This window comes from Hibiscus syriacus, unplaced genomic scaffold, assembly GCF_006381635.1.
Source record: "Hibiscus syriacus cultivar Baekdansim isolate YM2019G1 unplaced genomic scaffold, ASM638163v2 tig00116971_pilon, whole genome shotgun sequence".
NCBI classification, from domain to species: Eukaryota; Viridiplantae; Streptophyta; class Magnoliopsida; order Malvales; family Malvaceae; genus Hibiscus; species Hibiscus syriacus.
The window spans coordinates 5,244,470-5,268,239 of record NW_024063495.1 but is presented as its reverse complement, the minus strand read 5'-3'; the positions used below and the strand labels follow the sequence as shown (position 1 = coordinate 5,268,239).

Below are 23,770 nucleotides of genomic sequence, written 5' to 3'. Positions count from 1 at the left end.
GAGTATGCATTATTTCAGACCGAGGAGCCGTGATAAAAGTAGCAATGGAGTCTTTGGGTATAATGTATAGACCTCCACATGTTCAACATCGTTATTGTGTCTGTCATATTGCTGCAAACTATTACGGAAAATACAATAAGAACGATGAACGTCAGTTAGTCGTGCGGATGGGTATGTTACTTTTTCCCAATTTTTCTATCATTTTCGTATTACTTATTTATACTTCATATTAACTATTACATATTCCTAATGGCTTAGGTTACGAACTCTTACCTCAAAGGTTTGAGTCTATGCTACAAGAGTTGTTTGCCAAAAATAAGAATGGGTGCGAGTACATTATGACATTAATAAAAAAATGTGGACAAATGCGTATGACGGGGGGTATCGCTATGGTCATATGACAACCAACTTGGTTGAAGCAATAAATTCAACCTTAAAGGGGGTGCGTTATTTACCAGTCACGACGTTGGTCAAAACGACTTATTTTCGTTTGGGTCAACTCTTTGCAAAGCTCGGTGGACAAGCTCTTACTTGGATGCAAGTCATATTTACCACCCAAGACTAGTAGCTGATTTACAGAAAAAAGTGGTTGCATCGAATGGGATGTTGGTTACAAATTTTTCTCGCACCCGTGAATTGTTTCGTGTAACCGAAATGCCATGTCTGCTGCAAGGGATTGAAGCTAACTCTTTAAGAGTTAATTTGCAAGAGAGATGGTGCGATTGTGATTTCTTTCAAGCACTCAAATATCCATGCTCCCATGTAATTGCAGCTTGCTCACTTTCGCATTTGGACTACAAAAATTATGTTGATTTCGTATACCAACTTTCACAAGTATTCAAGGTATATGAATTTTAGTTTCTGCCCATAGGTAACGAAAGAGACCCATATGAGATTCAAACTTGGCTTACAATTGTACCAGATCCGTTGCTATTGAGGGACTCGGGTCGTCCAAAATCTACTAGAATACATTATGATATGGATATTCGGGAGAAGTCAATAGAACAAAAACGATGTGGCCATTGCAGAAACATCGGACACAATAGAAAAAAATGTCCAGCTGTGTTATCAGCACATGACCATTAACCCTTATGTAATTAATATTCTATTTAAATGAATGTTTTGTTTATAATATTTAAATGTAATTGCATTTTCTATAATTTCCCAATGTATGTATACCTAAATAAATTTTATTTTTAAAAAAAAATATTATTTAAAATTTATTTTATGATATTTGATTAATATTATATAAATTATTTATATTGTAATTTTATAAAATGATTAATTATATTTATTTAATATATTAATTAATATTATTTATTATAAAAAATTATTATTAATTTTAAAATATTATAATAATTTCACCTTCTAAGTAGAGACAAAAAATTAAAAGTTAAAAAAATGTATACGATCACACATTTAATGATCTGATTCGAGGATTAAATTTATTAAATTAAATTAAAATTAAGACTAAATTGATAAAAATATGTAAGTATTGAAGATTAAATGTGTAATTATTCTAATTTTATTAACTTATGGATCAATATTTTCATTAAATATTGATAACAAATGACTAGATTGATGGCATTTAAATAATTAAATGATAAAATTAATATATTGATAATCAAAATAAGAAAAATAATAGATATATAATCATACGTGCAATATTATAATTTTATACATTTTTCCTATAATTACAATAAAATAAAAGCTGCTTTTCATCTATTGTTCCATCCGATTAATGTTACGTGAAATGGGTGAATGTCAAAGTCCTTGAAACATATAACACTAAAACACACATTTAAAAAATATATTCAATAATTCTTAAATTATAACCGAAACACTTTACACAATATATTACTAATTTATAATAAAAATAAAAATAAAATCTTTATTATTAAAAAAATACCAGCGTAACATCCAACTCAGCAGAACCCAGGTAAAGCGCATCCCCGGAGATGCGCCTTTCACGCGTGGCATCCGACTCAGCATAAATCCAAGTAAAGCGCATCATCGGGGACGCATCTTTATGCCACCTCAGCCGAAAGGGTGTTACTTCGAGAAATATTGGTCAACGGATGTTATAACGGGAGAATTTAAAAAAAAACGTGTCAGTTAGGTCAAAACGCCCTTACCCATATTCCCCTTTTCTACGAGCATTGAAAGATCGGATGTGACATTGCTAATTTCGAAGCCTATTGAGCTTGTTATTCAAGAGGCGACGAAAACTGTCATCATTGACGCCATTGACACCTTGGATAAGGGCAACATGAGAGGATCGGAAGAATGCACAGAAGAGCATCCTTGGAGTTACAAGGAGTCACACCTTGGATAACACCACCTTAAAGGGCTGCCAGGAAAAGCATGTGCAGCAACTACTACGGTGGCTATCTTAACACTTTTCGAGGATCGATGAGCCTCGCCTACAAACAAGAATATAGAAAAACTCTATCCTAGAATGTCATATAATATTTGAACAATCAATTTATCTTTTTGCCTAACATTAATTGTTATTATATTAATATGACGATTCACTATATTAATATGTTTGCCCACGATGTTGACACACCATTCCACATATAAATGAAAAGGTTACAAAGGAGAAATTTTGAGTTTTAAAAAGTTTGAAGGTAATATTTTTTTAAAATCGAGAGTAACAATGATTTTTTAATATAAAATATAAATAGATATTAAAAATTAAAAATCTAATAATAAAAATACTATTAAAATTAAAAAAAAAAGTTTATTAAAGAATACTTAAATAAAAACACTATAAAAGTTATAATAGGTTATAAAATGATATTTTGTAAAAAAATAAAAAAAATATTGAAATTATTAAAAAAATATTAAAAATTAGATTAGAAAGTATTTGCAATTATAAGAAATTTAAAAATTCATAAAAGAGATATCTAAAAAATCTTAAAATTTACTTATGTTCTTGTATTTTAGATTTCACAAGGCTTTATTGTGACATGTGTAATCCTTAAGTAGGGAGGGTAATCATACATAACTTTTTTTTTTGGAATTATTTATTTAAATATGACAACTATAATCATCGTGACAATAATAAAATCATAAATTTAAGTTTATAAAATAAGGGGTTCCAATAATATAAATCTGGTTACAAATATAAGTGTAACAAAATAGAGTTACAACTCAAATACACATAAGGTCAATGAATAATACATGACATATAATAATATCTAAGGCATACTTTGATAGCTCGATTAACTAAAATCTTGAACCCGTCAATATGCTCTTCGATCTCCACCTAAGAATCTACGAATGAAAATACATTTAAAACGCTGAGTTAACGAGCGTACTACCGTACAAATAACTCTACTATTAATATATGTACTCGTCATATGAGCATGCCAACAAGTATAGTCATAAAGCAATCATCAGTACATCATCAATCATAAACACAAACAGATATCATATAATCCAGGGTTATCATAGCATCACATAATTCATACTTCTATAATCTATGACATAAGTTCTTTTAATGAGCCCACATTCAACAGGAATATACATCCAATTCACTCACAATGTTCAGTCCTTCAAGTGAGAGAAGGGTCACACAAGTATCAAGGTTCTAGTGATAGTGAACTCCTAATTACTTTTAATGACGATCTTATAATAAATGAGGAGCGAGTCCTTGATTTTAGTTGTAGTTTTCATGTGTCCTAACCATAACTTATTTTCAACATACGAGACATTGATTTGCTAAAGTTTTAAGGACTAAGCCCACCTTTGTGGTTTATGTATGTTCCTTTTGTGTCTTTTGCTCAGGGTTCTTGCTCCCTCTCGTGTTTGTTTGGGCTCTTGGACTGATCTAAGCTCACTTTTCTTGTATTTTGAACTCTAGTGGAGCCCAACCTGTTAATAGGACTGCTACTGCTTTATCCAATTGTTTGAATGCTTCTTTTTGTGATAAAAAAAATACTAAAAAGGGTTGACATTGCCGGTCAGGTTGTGTCTAGTTTTGGTTCTGCCCAAAAACAGTTTATAGTTAAAATAATATTAAAACTAAATTATTTTCCATGAAATATTAGTTATTATTAACAAGGGTACATAAATAGTTTTTCGATTATATGTCATATTTTGTTAATTCTCCCAACTATTAAAAGTCATATTCGATAATAAGACGTTTTATTGAGTCACCCGATTATTAAAATTACAAAATAGTTATATGACTATTCATATATTCTAAACTCGTTCTTTTTCGTTAACATGTGAACTTAGATATGATAAAATCCGATCCCAAAACTATCTGAACTGTATTTTGTGGATCAACTCTTTATTTATATTATATCATCAAGTCAACGCTTTGAATATTTTGACATTAAACTAGTGCTTGAAAACTAAGGTGGTGCTAGTAGACCACAATTAGCTAAAATATTTTGAAAATTTATTAAGCTAGTGTTTGAATATTTTGATATTTATATTATATCGTTAAAATATGATTTTATCATATCACAATTAGTATGTTAACGTCTAACTCAGACGATCATTAATTTTTTAATAAAAAGAACAAATTTAGAACATATGAATATGAATAGTAAGGTGATCATTTTATAACTTTTAATAACAAAAGATTTCAATAAAATAATTTTTTATAATGAAAATATCATTTTATAAATTTTAATAGTAAATCAACTCAATAAAATAACATTATAAACGAATAACTATTTGTGTAGATTACTCTATTAAGAATTGATTATTTAATTCTAACAATTACCAAACAAACACACTATTTTAAAAATACTTTCGAGTGGTACAAGAAGACTTGCCTTCACATAAAAAAACATTGCATACAACACGTAGCCAAACACGTCGTCACCGTTACAACGACGGAGAAGTTTAATAGTAGTCTTTACTTTTACTAATAAATATTAATTAACAATAAATAATATAATAACACAAACAAAACTGGAAAAAAAAACACTTCGATATTTGCATTTCCCGCCGATCCAAAACTTGCAATGGAATCACCAGAAAAACACTCTCAAGCTGCCACGAGAGGATCCGACCCGAACAAATCCCCTATATCTTGGAAATGATCATCCACACGTTGCAAACTCGATAACCCACTGAATCCGAACTCGAAATCACCACCCGAACTCAAAAACCCGCACCCGGATTCATCTTTCAGCAAACAATCCTTATTATCGTCGAATAAACCTGGCACTGAGCTGAATATATCACTCGGAAACAACGATGAATGATCGGAGAAATCTGAGAAATTTTCTCCCCATATGAAGCAGGAGTCATCCATGACATCCCGAGGTTGGCTCCCAAATTCTAGGGGATCTTTGACGCTTTGCGAGTCGCCGTCGTGGGTGGAGAGCGACGGGAAATGGAGAACGGAAGTCGGAGAGCAGAGGTTTGTGTTGTGAGATTCTTCGCCGGAGTTGTAGTCTGAGCTGGATAACGGTTTTTGTCTGTTTTCGACTCGGATCGTTTTTCCCTTGGGAGTCGAAAAGTTAGTGAGCGCGTCGGGACCACGCAATTTAATAGCCGCGTTGTCGTATACCATTGCTGCTTCCTCGGCTGTATCATAAGTACCTAACCATAACCGCACACGTCTTAGCGGGTCCCTGATCTCAGCAGCCCATTTCCCCCAAGGCCGTTGCCTTACCCCTCTGAACTTCTTACCCGCCGGTTTCACTTTCACTGCCGGCCTCTTTCGACAACTCTTTGACAACGACGATTTACTCCTTGAAACGGTGTCGCTTCTGACGGGACATGATGACTCGATAGTTATCTCGTTCACGTATTTCTTCACTCTGTTTCGAGAACAACATCGTTCTTCTTCGTCGGAGGAGGAGTCAGTGGCGTCGGCATCCGTAACTGAAATGCGAACAATCCGGCGCTTCATTTCCGGCTGGTTTTCGAGTCCAACATCTAACAGTGGTGAAATCAGCGTTGTTTGACAGTGGTGCTCAGTGTATTTGAACGAAGGAACAAGGAAACCATCCATTTTCTTCTTCATTTGGGATTTAGAGTGAACTGTGAAGTAAGTATTGGAGTGAAGTAAGAAGAAAGAGGGAAAGAAGAGATTCTTTGTTAGAATAAAGGTTTGAGAAGATAAAGAACACGTTAAATTAAGCTCGAAAACGAAAAGAAAACATCCACCATTAACCCCCACATCAAAGGGTTTACCAAACAGCGAGAAATTTCAAGGAAAGTGAAGCCAAACAAAGAGTGTGCTCGCTCACACAAGCAGTACGGAAAATCACCCGAAAATAGTTGAGAGAGAGTAAAGCCCAAAAAAAGAAAAGGGGAATACCGCAAAAAATAGCTTTGGCTCACTCAAACAGAGCACGGCTTTGCTATTCTGGGTAACTTCCGAATCTAAAATCTGATAAGAGACTAAGAATCCAAGTTACTTTCTGATGATACCTTTTTCCCTAGAAAAAAATATAAGACGACAAGAAGAAACCAGAAATATTATGAGGGAATAAAGCAGAGGGAATGAAATAATAAGAGTTTTTTTGAAGTGTAAATGGAAAGTTTTAGCTTTATAGGATCCCAAATCCCGTAATAGGTTCAACTAAATCCTTAATATTTTTTTAGGGAAAATTACATATTTAATCACTCAATTATTTTTATAAAGTAATATTAATATTAATACATTATTATAAAATAATATCATATCATTATTAAAAAAATAAATATATATATATATATATATATATTATCAGTTATTTTAATTTATTAACTATAGATAACTAAAATGAAATTAAAAAATAATATTATATATGATTCTCAAACAGAAAATTATTGAGAGGTTAAAACAGAACCGATAGAATAATGAGGCTGGGGTATACCGGCGACGTCGACATTCCGGTGACCGATAGATATTTTACGAGGCGCAGCGTAAAATGGGAATTTAAGATAACGACACGTGGATGTGGTCCCGAGAAAACAGGAGGAAAGGGTGATTGAACCGGTGAAAACAGACTCGAGCCAAAGATTTCATCTCGAAATCAGGGAATTATGTCACGTGACAGTGGAGACTCAGGTCCCTTTGACTGATATAGTAGAGACCGTATTATTAACAACTACTTGTAGTTATTGATTATTAAATTCCCTCCTAACATTCCTAATGTACCGTTAACTTTGTTTCTATTTTTATTTTATTTTTTAAATTAATCACTCGTATATAATTTATTAATTAATTAATTCAAATTAAATTTTACAATGATCTATTATATAAAAGATCTTCTCAACTCAATTTACTTTATTAATAAATGTATGAATTTTTACCTTTTTCATCCCTACAATTCAAAAAAAAATTGAATAATAATTTATTAAATCTATAACACTTTACGATTAAAATTTTATGTAATTTTTTAAAAATAAATATAATTTAAGAGTTAAATATTTAATATAAATATTATTTTTATGTTAATAAAATTAGTATGGTATATATGAATATTATATTTTATATATTTTTTAATATTTTTTATAATTACACGTTCAAATACTGATTTCTCTTTTTAGACTTTCCACATAAAAATTTAACCTTTTAAAATGGTATAATAGAAGTATAATATTTTTAAATCAAGTTAAATAATAATTTAATATTTTAAAATAATCAAATTGATGTCTAATACTTTTAACTCACTCAAATATAGGTCTAACATTTTCCAATACAGTTTTTCTATTTTAATTTACCCTTTTAATTAATTAATTTTAATAACATCTCATCTTTCATAAAAATAGTCATTATAACAAATGAAATCAGAACATTTTATTATTTTTGTCACTTTTACCCTATTTTTGGATCATTTATCTTTCATTCTTTAAAGTTAGTCAAATTATTATTTTCTCGATGAAAAATATGATTAAACAATTAAAATTTTAACGATGTTAACATGAAAATATGTTTAATAACTTATGTGTATTTCTAAAAAAAATACAATTTATAAAAAAATTCAAAAAGCTCGAAAAAAATTAAAAAAACGATATCTAGTCCATTAATCAAGTATATATGAACTACCACTCGAACGTTAGCACCATTAAAATTTTAACGGTTCAAAAAAATGTATTGTCCAAAAATTAATTAAATTAAATTTTAAAGGTCAAGCACGAACCATGCGACCTCAGTGGTTAAGAAATTGTTGTTATTATTCAAGATCCCCAGACTCAAGCACCACATATGTAGGGATGCATGAGCATTCATTATCAAATGGTTGAGAGTCTTTAAACAAATATTACAATATATTCATCCAGACTAATAAAAAATAATAGAGGTCAAGGGTCAAAGTGATCTAAACAAAAGGAAATAGGCCTAGAATGATAAAATAGATAAATATTAAGGGGTGAAATTTTCATTTCTCGAAAAATTAATACCATTTCATATTTAATCAAATCAATGATTATTTGAATAGATTTATAAATATTAAATATCTTATTTGATTAAGTTTTAAATCTTTATTAAATTGATGTAAAAAATATAATGTCGTTTTTCAAACAAAATTTAAATATTAAATCTTTATCATATCATTTTAAAAAATTTAGATGAATATATTCTAAAAAAAAAACTCTTATTTAAACATTCAACCTATTATTATTATTATAGATTTCATCTTGTTTAATCATTATGCAGTCGGAAAATTTACCACTTTACCTATTGTCATCTTACAGCTGGGATTTCTTTCTGTGAAAATTTTTGAAGAGTGTTAAATGAAACACGTTTAAAATTATTTAAAATTTAATTTCTATTTTTGGAGTTGACAACCTATCTCCAAATAACACCGAGTTTTGAATGGCCTCAACAACCCGGTTTTTCCAGCAGTAAATATTAGCCGTAAAATGGGCCCGGGTGAAATACTAATGTTGTTGAAACGGTGCTTTTGCCGCACTCAGTCTATGCTACCTAATTTTATACCGACTTTGGTGTTAATTTTTTATTTATATTTTTTATGGATTAAAAATGTATATACTACGATTACAATACATATTTTTTGAACAAGTTGATATAATATTTCTATTATTCAGATTATTTTTTATTTATAATAAAAAAGATATTAAGTGTTTAAATATACTCAATCTCGTTTTTTTTTATTGTTGAAAAATTCAGTCTCATACTTATGAATGAATTAAAGGGAGTTGACAAGACTCTTCGTTTTTTCAAAATTTTAAATTTTTATATAATTTATATTTTTATTGATAATTTATTTTTACCTCTTAAAATTTAATAAGTTCACCTCAAATTAAAATTTTATAAGATCATTCTTAACATAAATTTTTAAGTATATTACTTATTTATATACAAATCTTAATATATATTATATGAATAATTATCGAATTAGACTCAATTGTTTATTATAAAATCGTATTTATTAATTTAAATTTTGAAAAATTGCATTTATGTTTATAGGATGGCAATAAATAAGAAAAGAGATGCGTGTTTAATTATTGCAACCGAAATGCAATTTGACATTAACGATAACTAACAAGAAGACATGCATTTAATTTAAGCCGCAACTTGGATTTTTGGACTGCCCACTCCACATGCTTTTCATCATTTTGTCCTTTCTCTTATACTTGGTGGTTTAATTTTCGCTTGAAAGCGATGATTTACACAGATGAAGGTAGAAATGCACGAAGAAGAGACAGTAAGAATTCTTAACTCTATGGAGCAGACACATGAATTGTCGATCGTCCGTCGTGTCCGCAAACTCCTCCAACTCTAAGGAAGATCAATATAACATACGTTCGTCGAGAAAAGAATGATGTAGCGGATGCTGTAACTCGTACTAAACGCACTACAATAACAGAACTCTAGCTGCTGCAACATCCACCTGGTGATATCTAAAGCCTTCTCCACCCATGGCTACATGGAGAAAAAGTTCAAACCACTACTAATATAGTTTGATTTTCTTTTGTAAAAAAAAAAAATTACAGATCATAATTTATCATTTCATACATTATTCGTATATGCATTTGAAGTTACAATTATAAATAATATATTTATATTACTATTATTATAATCAATTAACTAACATGCTGAATAAATAGAATTATAATTAATATATTATAATTATAATAAAAATTAATTATTAAAAATAGGGCTGAGCGTTTGATCGAGTCGAGTGAAGTTAAGAGTATAACCATATACAATACATGTATATTTCTTCATATCTTTTTCATATGTGATAGACATATCTTACAGAGTCGAGGGACTCGACTCAAACTTGAAAATCAATCCTATATCTACTAAAAATTTTAAGTTATTCTAGTTACTATTCGAGTGGTTTTTTATAAGTCAACCTGAACTTGAAATTTTTTCAAGTCGAGTCGAATTTATGAAATTAAAACTCGAAGTTAATTTGAGTCGAATCAGAAAATAATTTTTCGAGCCAACTCGAGTTTTGCTCACACCTAATTAAAATATTCAATTGGAGAAATTAATAAGTGAAACATATATAAAAACTTTTTTTGAATAGTTTGGGATGACATGATAGTATTGTTCAAATATTTTTTAATCAATTGACATGTGTACAAACCCTACTAACACTGTTGTTTGAACTTAAAATCTATAGGGAGAATAACATTCTCTCATCATTGAGGCCACTTGATTTAGTTATTTTTGTTATTGATATTATGTTTATGTTTTTTGTTTTAATAAAATGAATTAAAGTCGCTAAAATAACATTAATTATTAAAAATTTCATATTATAAAGGTAATCTAATATTATTTGAACTCATCAACTAGTCTAAGTAATAAAAGATAATATTATTATATATTCTCAAAGGTTATAGGTTTAAGTAATTTTGTCTGTAAGGAGTGTGTTGTCAATTAATTAAAAAATTTTGAACAAACATTATCGTATAACCACCTCAAATTATATAAAAGAAACAACTAGATCAAAAATTTCGATTTATTATTGAAGCAACATTCTAATTATATATTTGTTTTTCATTATTACAACTATAAGACGAAGAAAATTGATATTTTTATTACATTTTGACTGAAATATTATAAAATAATATTTGCTATTTTTTATTTTTATCAAATAATGTTATATTTCATCGAACAAATAATAAAACCTTTTTATTATGCTAAAAGTGATTACAAAATAATATCTGTAAGAACCTGTAACTTCTAAGAACATCAATAATTCCTTTAATCATTGAGATAAGTTAATTCATGTAATAAAACCTTATATTTTAATCAAGTGAAATAAATAAAATAATATAATTATAAGTAATTCTATATTCTAATAATTTTACTAGAGAGATAAGTATTGTATTTCTCAAGCTAAATACTCCGTAAAATTTAACGAGAGACAAAAAAAGAAGAAGAAGGGAATACACCTCTAATTTCTTTAAAATAATAATTATAAATTCCGTAAATTTTTAATTTTTTTTCTGAGTAAAAAAAATACTTTTTGACATCTAAAATTTATAATTTGATTGTTTTCTTAAATTACTGTGGCCCTTAATATAAAACAGATGGGTGAAAAAAAGGCTGTTAATATTTCTGTTATGTGATATATATATATATATATATATATATATATATATATATATATATATATAATAAAGAATAAGGATGAACATTTGATTTTATGTTAGGAGAATAAATTTATAAAATTTGAAGAGAAATAAATTTATAAAATTTTAAGAATCGAAAATAGATTTTTAATAAAAAAATTATAAAATATATGTAAAATATATAAAACTTTGAAATTTTTATGGAGGTTACCGCCAAATCCATCCTGCTTAGTCCATCCTATGTAAAGAAGATGGAGCATTAGCCAATTATTGTGGCAAAAATGGACAAACTCAGCCAATCGGAGGAAGAAACAAAAACCAGGCGGCTTCCTTAGTTTGAAACGACGCTCCATAAGGTGTGGAATCAAAAACACTTGTATGGAGAAAATATGCTCTTATCAATGTTTATTTTAAAATAGTTATGCAAAAGGCTAACAATTTTTTGGTAAATGACGAGGCATCCTAGCCTAATAAACTAACTTACTCCACCACCTTTTCCTCTGTCGAGAGGATATAAACTGTCCCTAAATGTGCGACTATTCTGTGAGCTCTTGAATCTCCTTCTCGTCCCAGCTTGACCATTTCATCAGTAATTTTGTTCCCCTCACGAAGGGTGTGTGTTGCTTGAATATCCTAATATTTCCTTATCATATCAGCTACGTAATAACATACTGTTGATTCAAGATCTATGCAAAAAGGCTAATTTAAATTTCAAGTTTTTTCATATTTTTATTATAGTATTTAAGAAATTGTAAATTTAATTTTTCACTTATGATAAATGTTACATAGGTTCATTAACACGACTCGACAAGTTCAAGGGTTTTATAGAGATTAACATCAATTCTCTCTAGAGTTCTCTCAAAGATACTCACTCTTATTTCCTCTCGAGGAGATAAAATTGATCTCGTGTCTTTACTTTTGATCATTGTATTTTTTAATATTTTATGTCTAAATCAAAAATAATGAACGGTCACCGATTAGTTTCTCCAAATCTTTTACTTACAACTCTTTATCAAAATAAAAATAAGTAAACTATCATCAAATACCACCAACATACATCCCATTAATTGTGTTTTTGCAAAATATATTTATGGATAATAAATTTGACTTTCATGTAAGTAAACTAATTGTGTTTTTACTATAACTGTTACATAAAAATAATTGAGTATTATAAAAACTAATTATAATAGTAACTAAATACTACAAGTTGGTCGATGGCCTAATTTCTTTAAAATAATAATTATAAATTCCGTATATTTTTTTATTTTTTTTAGTAAAAAAAATACATTTTGACATCTAAAATTTATAATTCGATTGTTTTCTTAATTTACCGTGGCCCTTAATGTAAAACAGATGGGTGAACAAAAGGCTGTTGATGTTTTCTTAACATGATTCTATGTTAGGAGACTTAATTTATAAATTTTGAAGGGAGATAAATTTATAAAATTTTGTGAATTGAAAATAAATTTTTAATAAAAAATATCTAAAATTTTCATGAAGTCCAACCGGTCGTGCTCTGTCCGTCCTTTATAAAGAAGATAGAGCATTGACCAATTATTGTGGCAAAAATGGACAAACTCAGCCAATCGGAGGAAGAAACAAAAACCAGGCGGCTTCCTTTGTTTAAAATAGTTGGAGAAAATATGCTCTTATCATTATTTATTTTAAAATTGTTATGCAAAAGGCTAATTTAAATTTCAAGTTTTTTGATATTTTTTTATTATAGCTTTTAAGAAATTGAATTTTTTTAAAGTATTTACACGTATAGTAACTTTTTATTCAAGTGTTTAGATAATTTTAAACATTATATATATTAATTTTTTTTAATAAATATCATTTGAGTAACCCTAACTTAAATTTTTCAGTTTTAATGAAAATATATAATTCTAAAAAAGTACGATATATACATTGATTTTCAATTTAATCTTGCTTTATAACTTTTCATTTAAGATAGTATGTGTCTTTTAAATAAATTTAAATGTCTAGAAAATAAATTAATTGGACATCTGTTGACTCCTAATTTTGCTAGAGAAAATTTTATTTTTCACTTATGATTATGTTACATTGGTTCATTAACACATCTTGATAAGTTCAAAGGTTATACAGAGATTAACATCAAAATACCACATCATTCGATGCTTTCTAACCTTCTGATTATTAGGTGTCCGTATATGATTGGTTGGTGAGTTCTCTCTGTCACAGCTTTAGCTTCCCAAATTTAGTATCTCTTTTTTAATTATACAATTAAAAATTAATTAAAAGGTAAAACCAGACAATTATCCAATACTTCGCCGTGTTGTTTGCGTTTTCACCTTTGGATTTTCTCTCAACTATTAGTGCTTAAACAAGCAGATATTCAATGGCATAATACCGTTTGATACCTTAATTTCATTAATCTAAACATGTTTTTTTTTCTGGAAGAATGATTCAACTAAATTAAATTTGGTAATAATAAGTACCAAATCTTTGTCGATTTGTAAAATGGTCATGTCCTATTTGCACTACCATCCAACCAAAGCCTTTTTAAGATGATTGATCAGCAAAAATCAATAATTTAATGGTTCTAAAAATGTTTTTATTTAACTATAATATATGTTTTATATTTAATAAATAATTAACGTGTTAGGGTGAAGACAAAAAACGAGCCTGAAGATGGAACCAACGCAAGGAGAAAAACATACAAACAAGTACATCAAATTCGACAAAAATGCTTGCAGAGGTCTTGGTCTATAAAATTTGTAATATAATTTATTATGTGTTATTTGTTGTTATATGCATTCGGATTATTATTATTGAAAATATTAAAAATATCATTATAATTTAGGTAGAATATGTTGGTGATTGATATTTTTTTTCTATAGTTTGTTACTTGTAAAACTTGGTATATACTTTTACACGTGAATAAAGACAAATATTTTCTTTCTATGGTTTGTTCACTTTTGGTGAATAAATCGAAAGAATAGGGATCAAATTGAAATAAATATAAACATAAAAGTTTTTTTATGTGATTATTATTTGTCAAAAGGATCTTTAAGCTTGAGATTTGATTTTCAACTACTTTTGGGGAAATTCTTTGGAAATTTTTTGTGTTATGAAAAATTCGAAGTCATCATCGATCAATTTGATCTAGGTAGGGTCGAACACCTATAAAACTGTTTTTCAAAATGAAAATTTGAAAACTTCTTTAAAAATGATTTTTAGTCTGAGTGTGACAAACAAATTATAAGATTCGAGTTTGAAAGTCAGTTACGTACGAGGAATTATGAACATCCCTACAACATCCGAGACGAATACCTATCGATTAGACATTGTTTTAATAGTGATACTTTACATACTCGAATCTGAATTTAAAATATAATCTTTTTATTTCTATAAATGTTAAAATGAGTGAATTTTTATAAAACACTTAACTCCAAAAAAGGCGATTGATTCACTTGGTTTTATTTTTTTAAAATGTCATTTTGCTTCACGGAAATTGACATCCAACAACTTTAAATAGACTCCACTAAACTTCTACATAAAACAATATTACATTCAGTTTTAATACAAATCAAAAATTCAAAACTTGATGAAATTAATGCAGCATATATAAATGATAATGGTGTAATGAATGGAATTATGTACGTAATAAGTAATTAAAATAATAAAATTAGTACTTTAAAAAATAATTTAAATATATAAAATGATATTTATTCATTCGAACAATCTTCGAGACTACACTTAACGATTTAGGAGGTGATTTCAAGGATTCATCTCACAGACAAGTATTGGTTTGATTTAACAAATCAATTAATGATGTAAAATTCATTAAAAAAATCAAAATAATATTTATAGTAATATATAACACCCTAAATCCAATACAAGATTCAATGGGCTTAAGATATCACATTAGACCACCAAAACGATCCTTCGATCCAACAATATCAATGCTCTTTGAAAACATTCACAATAAATAAAACCCAATATATATTAATTTTAAAAAGCATTTGTACAAAAGTGGAGCTCCGAATATGATAAAGTATAAGTTAAAATAAATCAAAGTAGTAAATTGTTTTAAAATTTTGAGTATGTTGTGTCATCAGAGTTGTAAGGTTTAAAGTCACTTCGGTGATTGAATGTGACACTTGTGATCTCGACAATGTTTAATGGTTGAATTTGGAGTGTTATAGTCGCCCTTGATCATTTTGGGCTAGATAGAATTGGATACCTATAAAATTGTTTTCTAAAACAAAATTTCAAAAACCTCTTTAAAAAACAATTTTAAATCTACATGTAATAAGATATTCATAAAATTTGAGTTCACGAGTAAGTTACATATGGATAATGATGAGCACCCCTCCACACCCGATATTAGTACTTATCAATTATACATGATCTAAATAGTGGAACTTTACATACTTGAATCTAAATTTAAAATATAATCATTTTATTTCTATAAATATTAAAATGAACGAAATTTTATAAAATACTTAGTCTTAAAAAAGATGTTCAATTCACTCGATTTTATTTTAAAAAGGATGTCCCTTTACTTCAAGATTTAACGAAAACTGAAATCCAGTAATTTTAGATACAATTCTTTAAATTTGTTTATCAAAATCTACTACAATAATTTTATTTTATTTTCTTTCCAATAAAATCATAGTGGAGAATTTGTTAAAAAAACACCTTATAAATCTACATTTATTTTATAAAATCACATATCACATATACATATAAAAGATTTAATAAATAAAGCTATTATTAAAATTACTTTTGATAATCGGTCCCTCTAAAATAAAATGTCTAGTTCTGCCACTGCGAGGAGATGAGATCCGAATATCTATAAACTATTAATTAACCATCATGCTAAATGTGATAATATATCTCTGAACTTGTGGTATAACTCTTTATATGAGATTTATTATGAAATGCATTCTTATGAAACATTATTTTGGAAATGTGGTTAAATTTAACTTAATGTGTTAAGGAAAAAAGAAAAAATTACAATTTTTGCATACCCGTTATTTTTAAGAAAAGAAAATTAAAATTTTGGACCCTTATTTTTAAATTTCTGGATCCACCACTGTTATGAAGTCGTATCTATTGCTTATACTTTTTTAAGTATGATATTCTTTGTTAGTTTGATATATTTAGTTTCATTTTTATATTTTTATTAATATAATTTTTTTAATATTTTTTGTTAATATATGAACACTAAACAAGCTCTTGCGTTGAACCAAGGTAAATCCAAGCCTATACTTGATTTTTTTACCTTACATTTGGACAGGTCACACTCTCAACATCTTTTATTCATGTAAATTTTCACATCAATCGACATCAAATTATGTATTGTAGTTTCAGAATATACATTCATGATACTTCCCATCTCTGAACATGTGTTGCCTACTTGAAAATGATGGCTTCACCATGCCAAATCCAAACTATCCCCCCTATCACTAGATTTTGGATATATATATATACATATATATTGATTTTCTAATAGTTTTGAGGGATTATAATATAGAATTTATTTAATTTTTTTTGTAATTATTAAGAATATACATAAATCCTACAAATACAGTTGTTCAAATCTAGAACATTTAAGGAGAATAATATTCATTTTTATTACGGAAATCGCTTAATGAGTATATATATATTATTTTTATTAACTCAAGTAATATTTTATACATTTCTTCTATTTCCTTTTTAAATATTTTTAATATTAATATATATTTATAATTAATTTTAAATAATATATATTTAGAATAGTTTAAATTTATAAGAATCAGTAATTTAAATAGTGGGCTGTAGGTTTTCTCATTTAATGTTGAATACTATAAAAGAGAAGAGACAGCTGATAATGGGCTACGCTTTCATTTGTGTTCACAATAAACACCCAAGCTTGGACTACTCTCATTTAAAGACTCGAAATCATCAGCCACTGCACGTATTTGTCACCTTGGATAATAAAAACAAAACTCGATTAGATTATTATTTTTTCATAATTTAAATTATTTAAATCAAATTATTCAAACCAAAATTTTTTTTTTATAGATTTTTAGTTCGAATCAAATCTAAATTTATAAAGATTGAATAATTAAAAATTAAAACTCAAAATATTATTATAGTTTTTGATAAAGTAATTTATTTTATAACTTCATCATTGACTTCTTTATTTTTTCGATAGCTCATTCATTTTAAATGTATTTTTACCAAGTTTAAATCATATGTTTTTCAATCACCTAAGAATACATGTGTAATTTCAAAAAATCTTTTTGATAATAAATTACTTTTTTTTTTTTTTGTAATTTAATCCTTCAACTTCATCATCCAACTGTAACTTTTCTCATGAATTGTTTCAACTGAAATCAATTACCTAAGTATACATGAATTGTATATGGTTAGATTGAATACATGAATTGTATATAGTTAGATTGAATACATGAATTGTATATAGTTAGATTGAATCGTTTCAGTTGAAATCAATCAATAACATAACATTATAGATAATTGTATTTAAATTTAAACAAAAATTTTGAATTCTTTTAAAATAAAGTCCGTATTATAGAATAATACTCAAACTCAAGTAACTTTAATATTGTTTCACTCAACTCGACTTTGTCGGATACTCACTCCTTTTCAATGGTATTTGTCGGAACCGTCTTTCGGTTGGACCAGAAATTGAGCTTCGACTTAAATTAAGTGAATTGGAGTCGCCTCCGACCACTTTAAAACGAATTTAGGTGGATCGGACACCATCTTACCTGATCTGCGTTGTACCAGAAACGTGTCGGGTTCAGGAGTCAATTACGGTCAAAGAATGATTAGCACCCTTGAACAGCCCTTTCGATACCAATTAATTTAACGGTTGTCTTTAATTGCGAAAATTAAAATTAAAATTAAAAATTAAAAACTCGATTCGAATTGTTTATCTTTGATTGATGTGAACAGGGTCTCTTGAAAAAAGAAATGTTAGATATATAAAAACAAAACTAAAATAAATAAATAAATAAATAAATGGACAAAAGAAAAAAGGAAAAAAATAATAGAATATTAAATTTAAGGGAAATGGGGGAAAATAAAATTAAAAGTGATAATAAAAAAATTAAAACATATACTAATAAAAAATGATAAAACCAATGAAAAAAATAATATATATATATGCATATATATATATATATACTAGTGTTAAATTAAATGAAACAAAAAGAGAAAAAAAACACATATATATATATATATATCTGATAATAGGAAAAATGTAATACTTAAATAAATAAAATAAAAGAGAGAAAAAAAATTGAACCATAAATTAAAAGTGAAGGACGGAATTGAAATAAAATCAGCTTTGAAGATCAATCCAAGAAGAATTCAAAGTTAATTTAAATCAAACGGACCAAGATGGAATAATTACAAAATGGAGGTCCAAACTGCAATTCCCCAAAGTTTTAAAAACGCGGGCGTATGGAGGGCTAAACGACGTTGTTTCACTTTTGTTATTTAAGCCCAAAGCCAGGCTTTTCTCATCCCACCTTCCCTCATTTGCACATAACCCTTCTCTCACTAAAAGGAGAGAACAAACGTTCTCTCTGGCCTCTCTCTACAACCCTCACCGGAGAGACGCCGACCGCCCAGCAGGCCGCCGCCGACGGCGGCAAAAACAAATTATCAAAACCCTCAAAACACTCATCTCAACATCCTCAACCCAAATCCAAAACCCAAACACCCAAAAGATACCCCCTCCGACGTAAATCTACAAAAAAGACTTCGGCTTTTTACCCTTTTTTACGAGCTCGTTCCACTTCCGGTGTCCTTACTACTTTGGTGGTCTTTTTTTGTTTCTTTGGGTCGGTTTTGTTGTGTGTATGAGTTGGGTTTGGTTGGTTTTGTGTTTGGTTGCTTTGTTGTATTTTTTGGGGTTCGATAATGGTAAAGTTGTTGGATCACTGTTGTGGTATTTTTGTTGGCCGTGGCTCTGGATCGTGGTTCTAGTACTATGTTTATGGTTTCGTGTTGATGCGATGGTATTTTGTTTTTGGTTCCTCGGTTTACTGTGGTTTCGTTCGGTTCTGTGTGGTGATACCTCTCTGGCAGTGGCTTGGTGGGGGTATTTATACCCCACCGATGGTCGTTTTGACGATCATGGTAACACGCTCGTGGTTGGTTGGTCGGGGATTTCGGGATAGGTCAGTCCCGATCCCCTCGGCCGAAAATCTCGGTGACCGGTGCATGGTCTCTTGACTGTTGTTGGTGGCGTACTTGCTTCTGGAACCTTTGACTTGATCTTGACCGTTAAATTGGGTCAGATCCAACGGTCCAGATCTGGCCGCGACGTGATGATTTTTTTAGAGTTAATCAAACCCTAAATGCCTTACATTATTGACCATTGATCCCATCTCGATCTGACAGTTGTGGGATATGCGACGCTGGGACTAATGCTGAAAAACCCTAACTTCCATTTGAACCTCCCACCGGGCCTACTTGCTGGGCCAGGCTTGCAGGCTCGGTTGGGCTTTGACCCGAACCTTTACTTTGGACCTGACAAAAAGTATAAATAATAATAAGAAATAAAATAAATAAAAATAATCATAATAATAATTATATATATAAATATTTTCAAAAAATATGTAATATATAAATTTCTAAACATTTTAGAAACTATATTATACATATTTTCAAAAGCATTTAAAAACTATGATATATATTTTCAAAATATTTTAAAAACTAATATTATATATTTTAAAATGTTTTTTAAAAACTATATATAAAATTTTCAAAAATGTTTTAAAAACTATATATTATATATATTTTCAAAATGTTTTTAAAAACTATATAACATATAAACGTTTTCAAAAATGTTTTCAAAACCATATATTATATAAATTTTTAAAATGATTTTAAAAACTATATATTATATACTTTCTAAAATGTTTTAAAAATTATATACTATATAGATTTCAAAAATATTTTAAAAACTATATATTATATACATTTCCAAAATGTTTTTGAAAACTATATATATTATACATGTTTTCAAAAATCGTTTGCAAACTATATAATATATATATATATATAAATATATTAAATATATTAAAAAGAATGGACGAAAATTAATGTCTACAGTATTGATACAAGAAAGAGTACGGCAAATTGAAGCTTTCGCATCCGACGGCAAATGAATGGTTTTTTAAAAAGATTTTATGATGGCAAAGAAGAGGTTATTTTCAGCAGAAAGGGGAAAGACAAATGTCCATTCAAACAACTAAAGCGGAAAATGTGTTGTTTTGTTAAGGAGGGCTCGGCCCGCTAAATAAGATCATCACAGCACACATACTGATTCATACATGTTAGTTTTAAAAGACCAAAGCCAACAGGGCATTGAAACTCTTCTATTATATATGGCATACTAACCCATAGCATATTTCTGGGTCCAGCTCCGAGCAGTTGTCTCGTACTTGTTCTTGTCGGTCTTGTACATGTGGGCGATCTCTGGCACCAGAGGGTCATCAGGATTTGGATCCGTCAACAGTGAACAGATTGAGAGCAACACCTAAAAAAAAAGGAAGACATACCCAGACCTAAATACCAGTAAATCAAGGCCGATAACAGTTGCATGAGATTAAAAAAGGTAATATTCTAAATGCGGTGAACAAACACAAAGTATCAATTATCCATGGTGCAAACAACAGATCTAGTGGATGAAATGTGATAAATCAAAGCCTTGCTTTTAAACCTTCATCTTAAACTGGTGCAGTTCTTTAATGGCTCCAAGAGGAATGGTCGACACATAACATGGAAATGCATATGATAAAATAAAAGATGTATGCACTTGTATGCAGTTAAGACTGTTTAACAATAACCTTGGATATGGTAAGGGCAGGGCTCCACTGCTCCTTCAGAATATCAAGGCAAATGCTACCGTTGCTGTTAATATTAGGGTGAAAGACCTTTGTCCTGAATGCAACCTGAACAGAAGGAGAAACAATGAGAAAAAAAAAAAAGTCAAGAATAATAATAGAAGATACAGTCTGGCTCTGCATTAACATACCATTGTTCACTTTTTACAATAAAATTGATTCTATTCTATCCCTCAGTGAATGTACCTCGTTGTATAACAAACATGTATACAGTACATGTGATATATGCCATAACAACATGCATGTACCAATGAAAACTTACCTGACACAGTTTACAGTAGTAAAACCAAAATTGGTACTGAAAACCACCCAACAATAGCCTTTCACGCATAAACTAAACCAATAGACACTCAGCATACATGCACATGCACTGCTGTGCATGCATACAAGTAGAATTAACATTTACCCATTTCAATGTCAAGCAAAGGCTGCACAAGCCATTGGCTCTGTAGAGACACCATCACCACAGTGTTAATGGAAAGGAATTAACTTTATAACATGAAGAATTTAAACATTTATGCTATATAAAGATCCCTCCAAACCTTGAAAAGTAAATTTGACCAATGTAGGGACATTCACAATATAAAAAATTAGCTTGTTAATACATAATGAACTTGCAGAATATGAAATGCTATGCAAATTTCTTCAGAACACTAAGTGACATAACAGCAATTTTTTGAAGCAAAAAGCAAACAATTACTTAATATATTGTCAAGAAAGGTAAAAATACATAATATATACCTTGGGTGGTTTAAATGGATAGTCTGGGGGGAAATGAATTGAGACTAAGAACACTCCACCAGCGTATGGACTGTCTGGAGGACCCATAATAGTTGCTTGCCAATGAAACATGTCTTCAGCAACAGGGCCTTATATCAATGAAAAAAAAGTAAACAATAGTTTGATGGAATAACCAATCTGCAAGTAAACTTATCAAATTCTTTATCAATGTAAAAATTAAATAAAATATCCATCGATTTTTTATATCCGTATAGGATAATATAAGGTGTTCAACTCCTAAACATTTTTAGCAGATTTAGTAGAAATGATGAATTATTTAATATGCAAGCTACTAATGCTAATCATTTCCTCACATCTTCACCAAAACTATAACTAATTCATGTGACGGCATACCGACATAGAAAACATTGATCAATGGATCAAAATGGTCAAAATCATCTCCCCACATAATTATTATCCACTATATAGAGGTAAAAGATTCAATTATGCATTATCTAATATTATTGATTCATTATAGCAAAATCCTGATATCTAAAAAAAAGAAATTTTAAGCAAAAATTCAATAAATGTTTAATGAATAATAATTATAATAAGAAAAAGAATAATAAATCAAGGCACGAAGAAAAAGAATAATAAATCAAGGCACGAAACGGAGTAAAAGAGAGAACAAATTGAACCTGCACTGCAAGAGGTAGGAGGATCTTTCTGGAGATCCTTGAGCTCCTTCAAGATCCGCTTTGAAGCCATAACCTAAACCCTAAAAAATCACAAAAATAATTTGAAAAAAAAAATAAGGAAAATGAAATCCAAGCTAGATCGCCTTTGAATATTTTGAAGCAAGCTCAGAAAATTTTAAATTTAAAGATAAAAAAAACAAAGAAGTGAATGATAAATCAGAGAGGAAAAAGAAGTACCTGAGAGAAATCCTCCTGTCGTAGCTATTGTTTGTTTGCTAATTGCTATTCTTAATACCTGAGAATAGAAGAATAAAAGGAAATATTAAATAAATAAATAAATAAATAAAAAGAAAGGTCTGACTCTGAGAAAATGAGCTTTGCATAAAAATAAAAAAATACCGGCGTGTACGGTTTTCATTGGCTATCCAAATGGACCCCACCCCAAGTGAGAATTTTTTAAAATATATTTTATACTCGTGTTGACCCTATTGCATGAATCTTACGCCCTTGAATTAATTTTGTATTTCAATTTGCTTTTCTTTTTCTTAAAAATCGGGAAGAGGAAGGGTTCTTCGGATTGTTTCCAAAATTTAATTTAGGATAAATTACATAAATGATCACTAATACTTAAATAATATTTTTTATTTTTATTAAAATTTTAAAAATCACTAATATTATCGATTTATAATAAATCAATTTTTCAATAATAACAATTGTTAACATAGGTGACATAAAATTTATCCGGCCCACTAATCACTTATTTGGATTGTTGATCATCAGGCTAGAGAGACTATTATCTTGAATGATAACCTCTTTAACTACATAAATAAAAACTCAAATCTCTAAACACAATTTACCCTTTTTTCATTAATCATCTCTTTTGTTTAAAGTTTCACTAAAAAACCCTAAGAAAAAAAAATAATAAGGTGAAGATGGAAAACACTGCTT

The 23,770-nt window shown here is 28.9% G+C and overlaps 2 protein-coding genes across 2 annotated transcripts; both read right to left on the bottom strand.

Annotated features, from left to right (window-relative positions):
• Positions 1 to 4,938: 4,938 nt before the first annotated feature.
• Positions 4,939 to 6,022, bottom strand: LOC120191912 (ethylene-responsive transcription factor CRF1-like). Its single transcript, XM_039194776.1, has one exon. The coding sequence runs from the start codon at positions 5,993 to 5,995 to the stop codon at positions 5,009 to 5,011; it is 987 nt and encodes a 328-aa protein (XP_039050707.1). The 5' UTR covers positions 5,996 to 6,022; the 3' UTR covers positions 4,939 to 5,008.
• A 14,728-nt stretch (positions 6,023 to 20,750) lies between these two features.
• Positions 20,751 to 23,130, bottom strand: LOC120192174 (ubiquitin-conjugating enzyme E2 10-like). The gene is made up of 5 exons (XM_039195006.1): positions 23,060 to 23,130; positions 22,823 to 22,902; positions 22,146 to 22,273; positions 21,348 to 21,452; positions 20,751 to 21,037 (listed from the first exon to the last, which is right to left on the bottom strand). Exons 2-5 carry the CDS (start codon positions 22,890 to 22,892, stop codon positions 20,894 to 20,896), a joined length of 447 nt encoding a protein of 148 aa, XP_039050937.1. The 5' UTR covers positions 22,893 to 22,902; positions 23,060 to 23,130; the 3' UTR covers positions 20,751 to 20,893.
• Between the last annotated feature and the right edge of the window lie 640 nt (positions 23,131 to 23,770).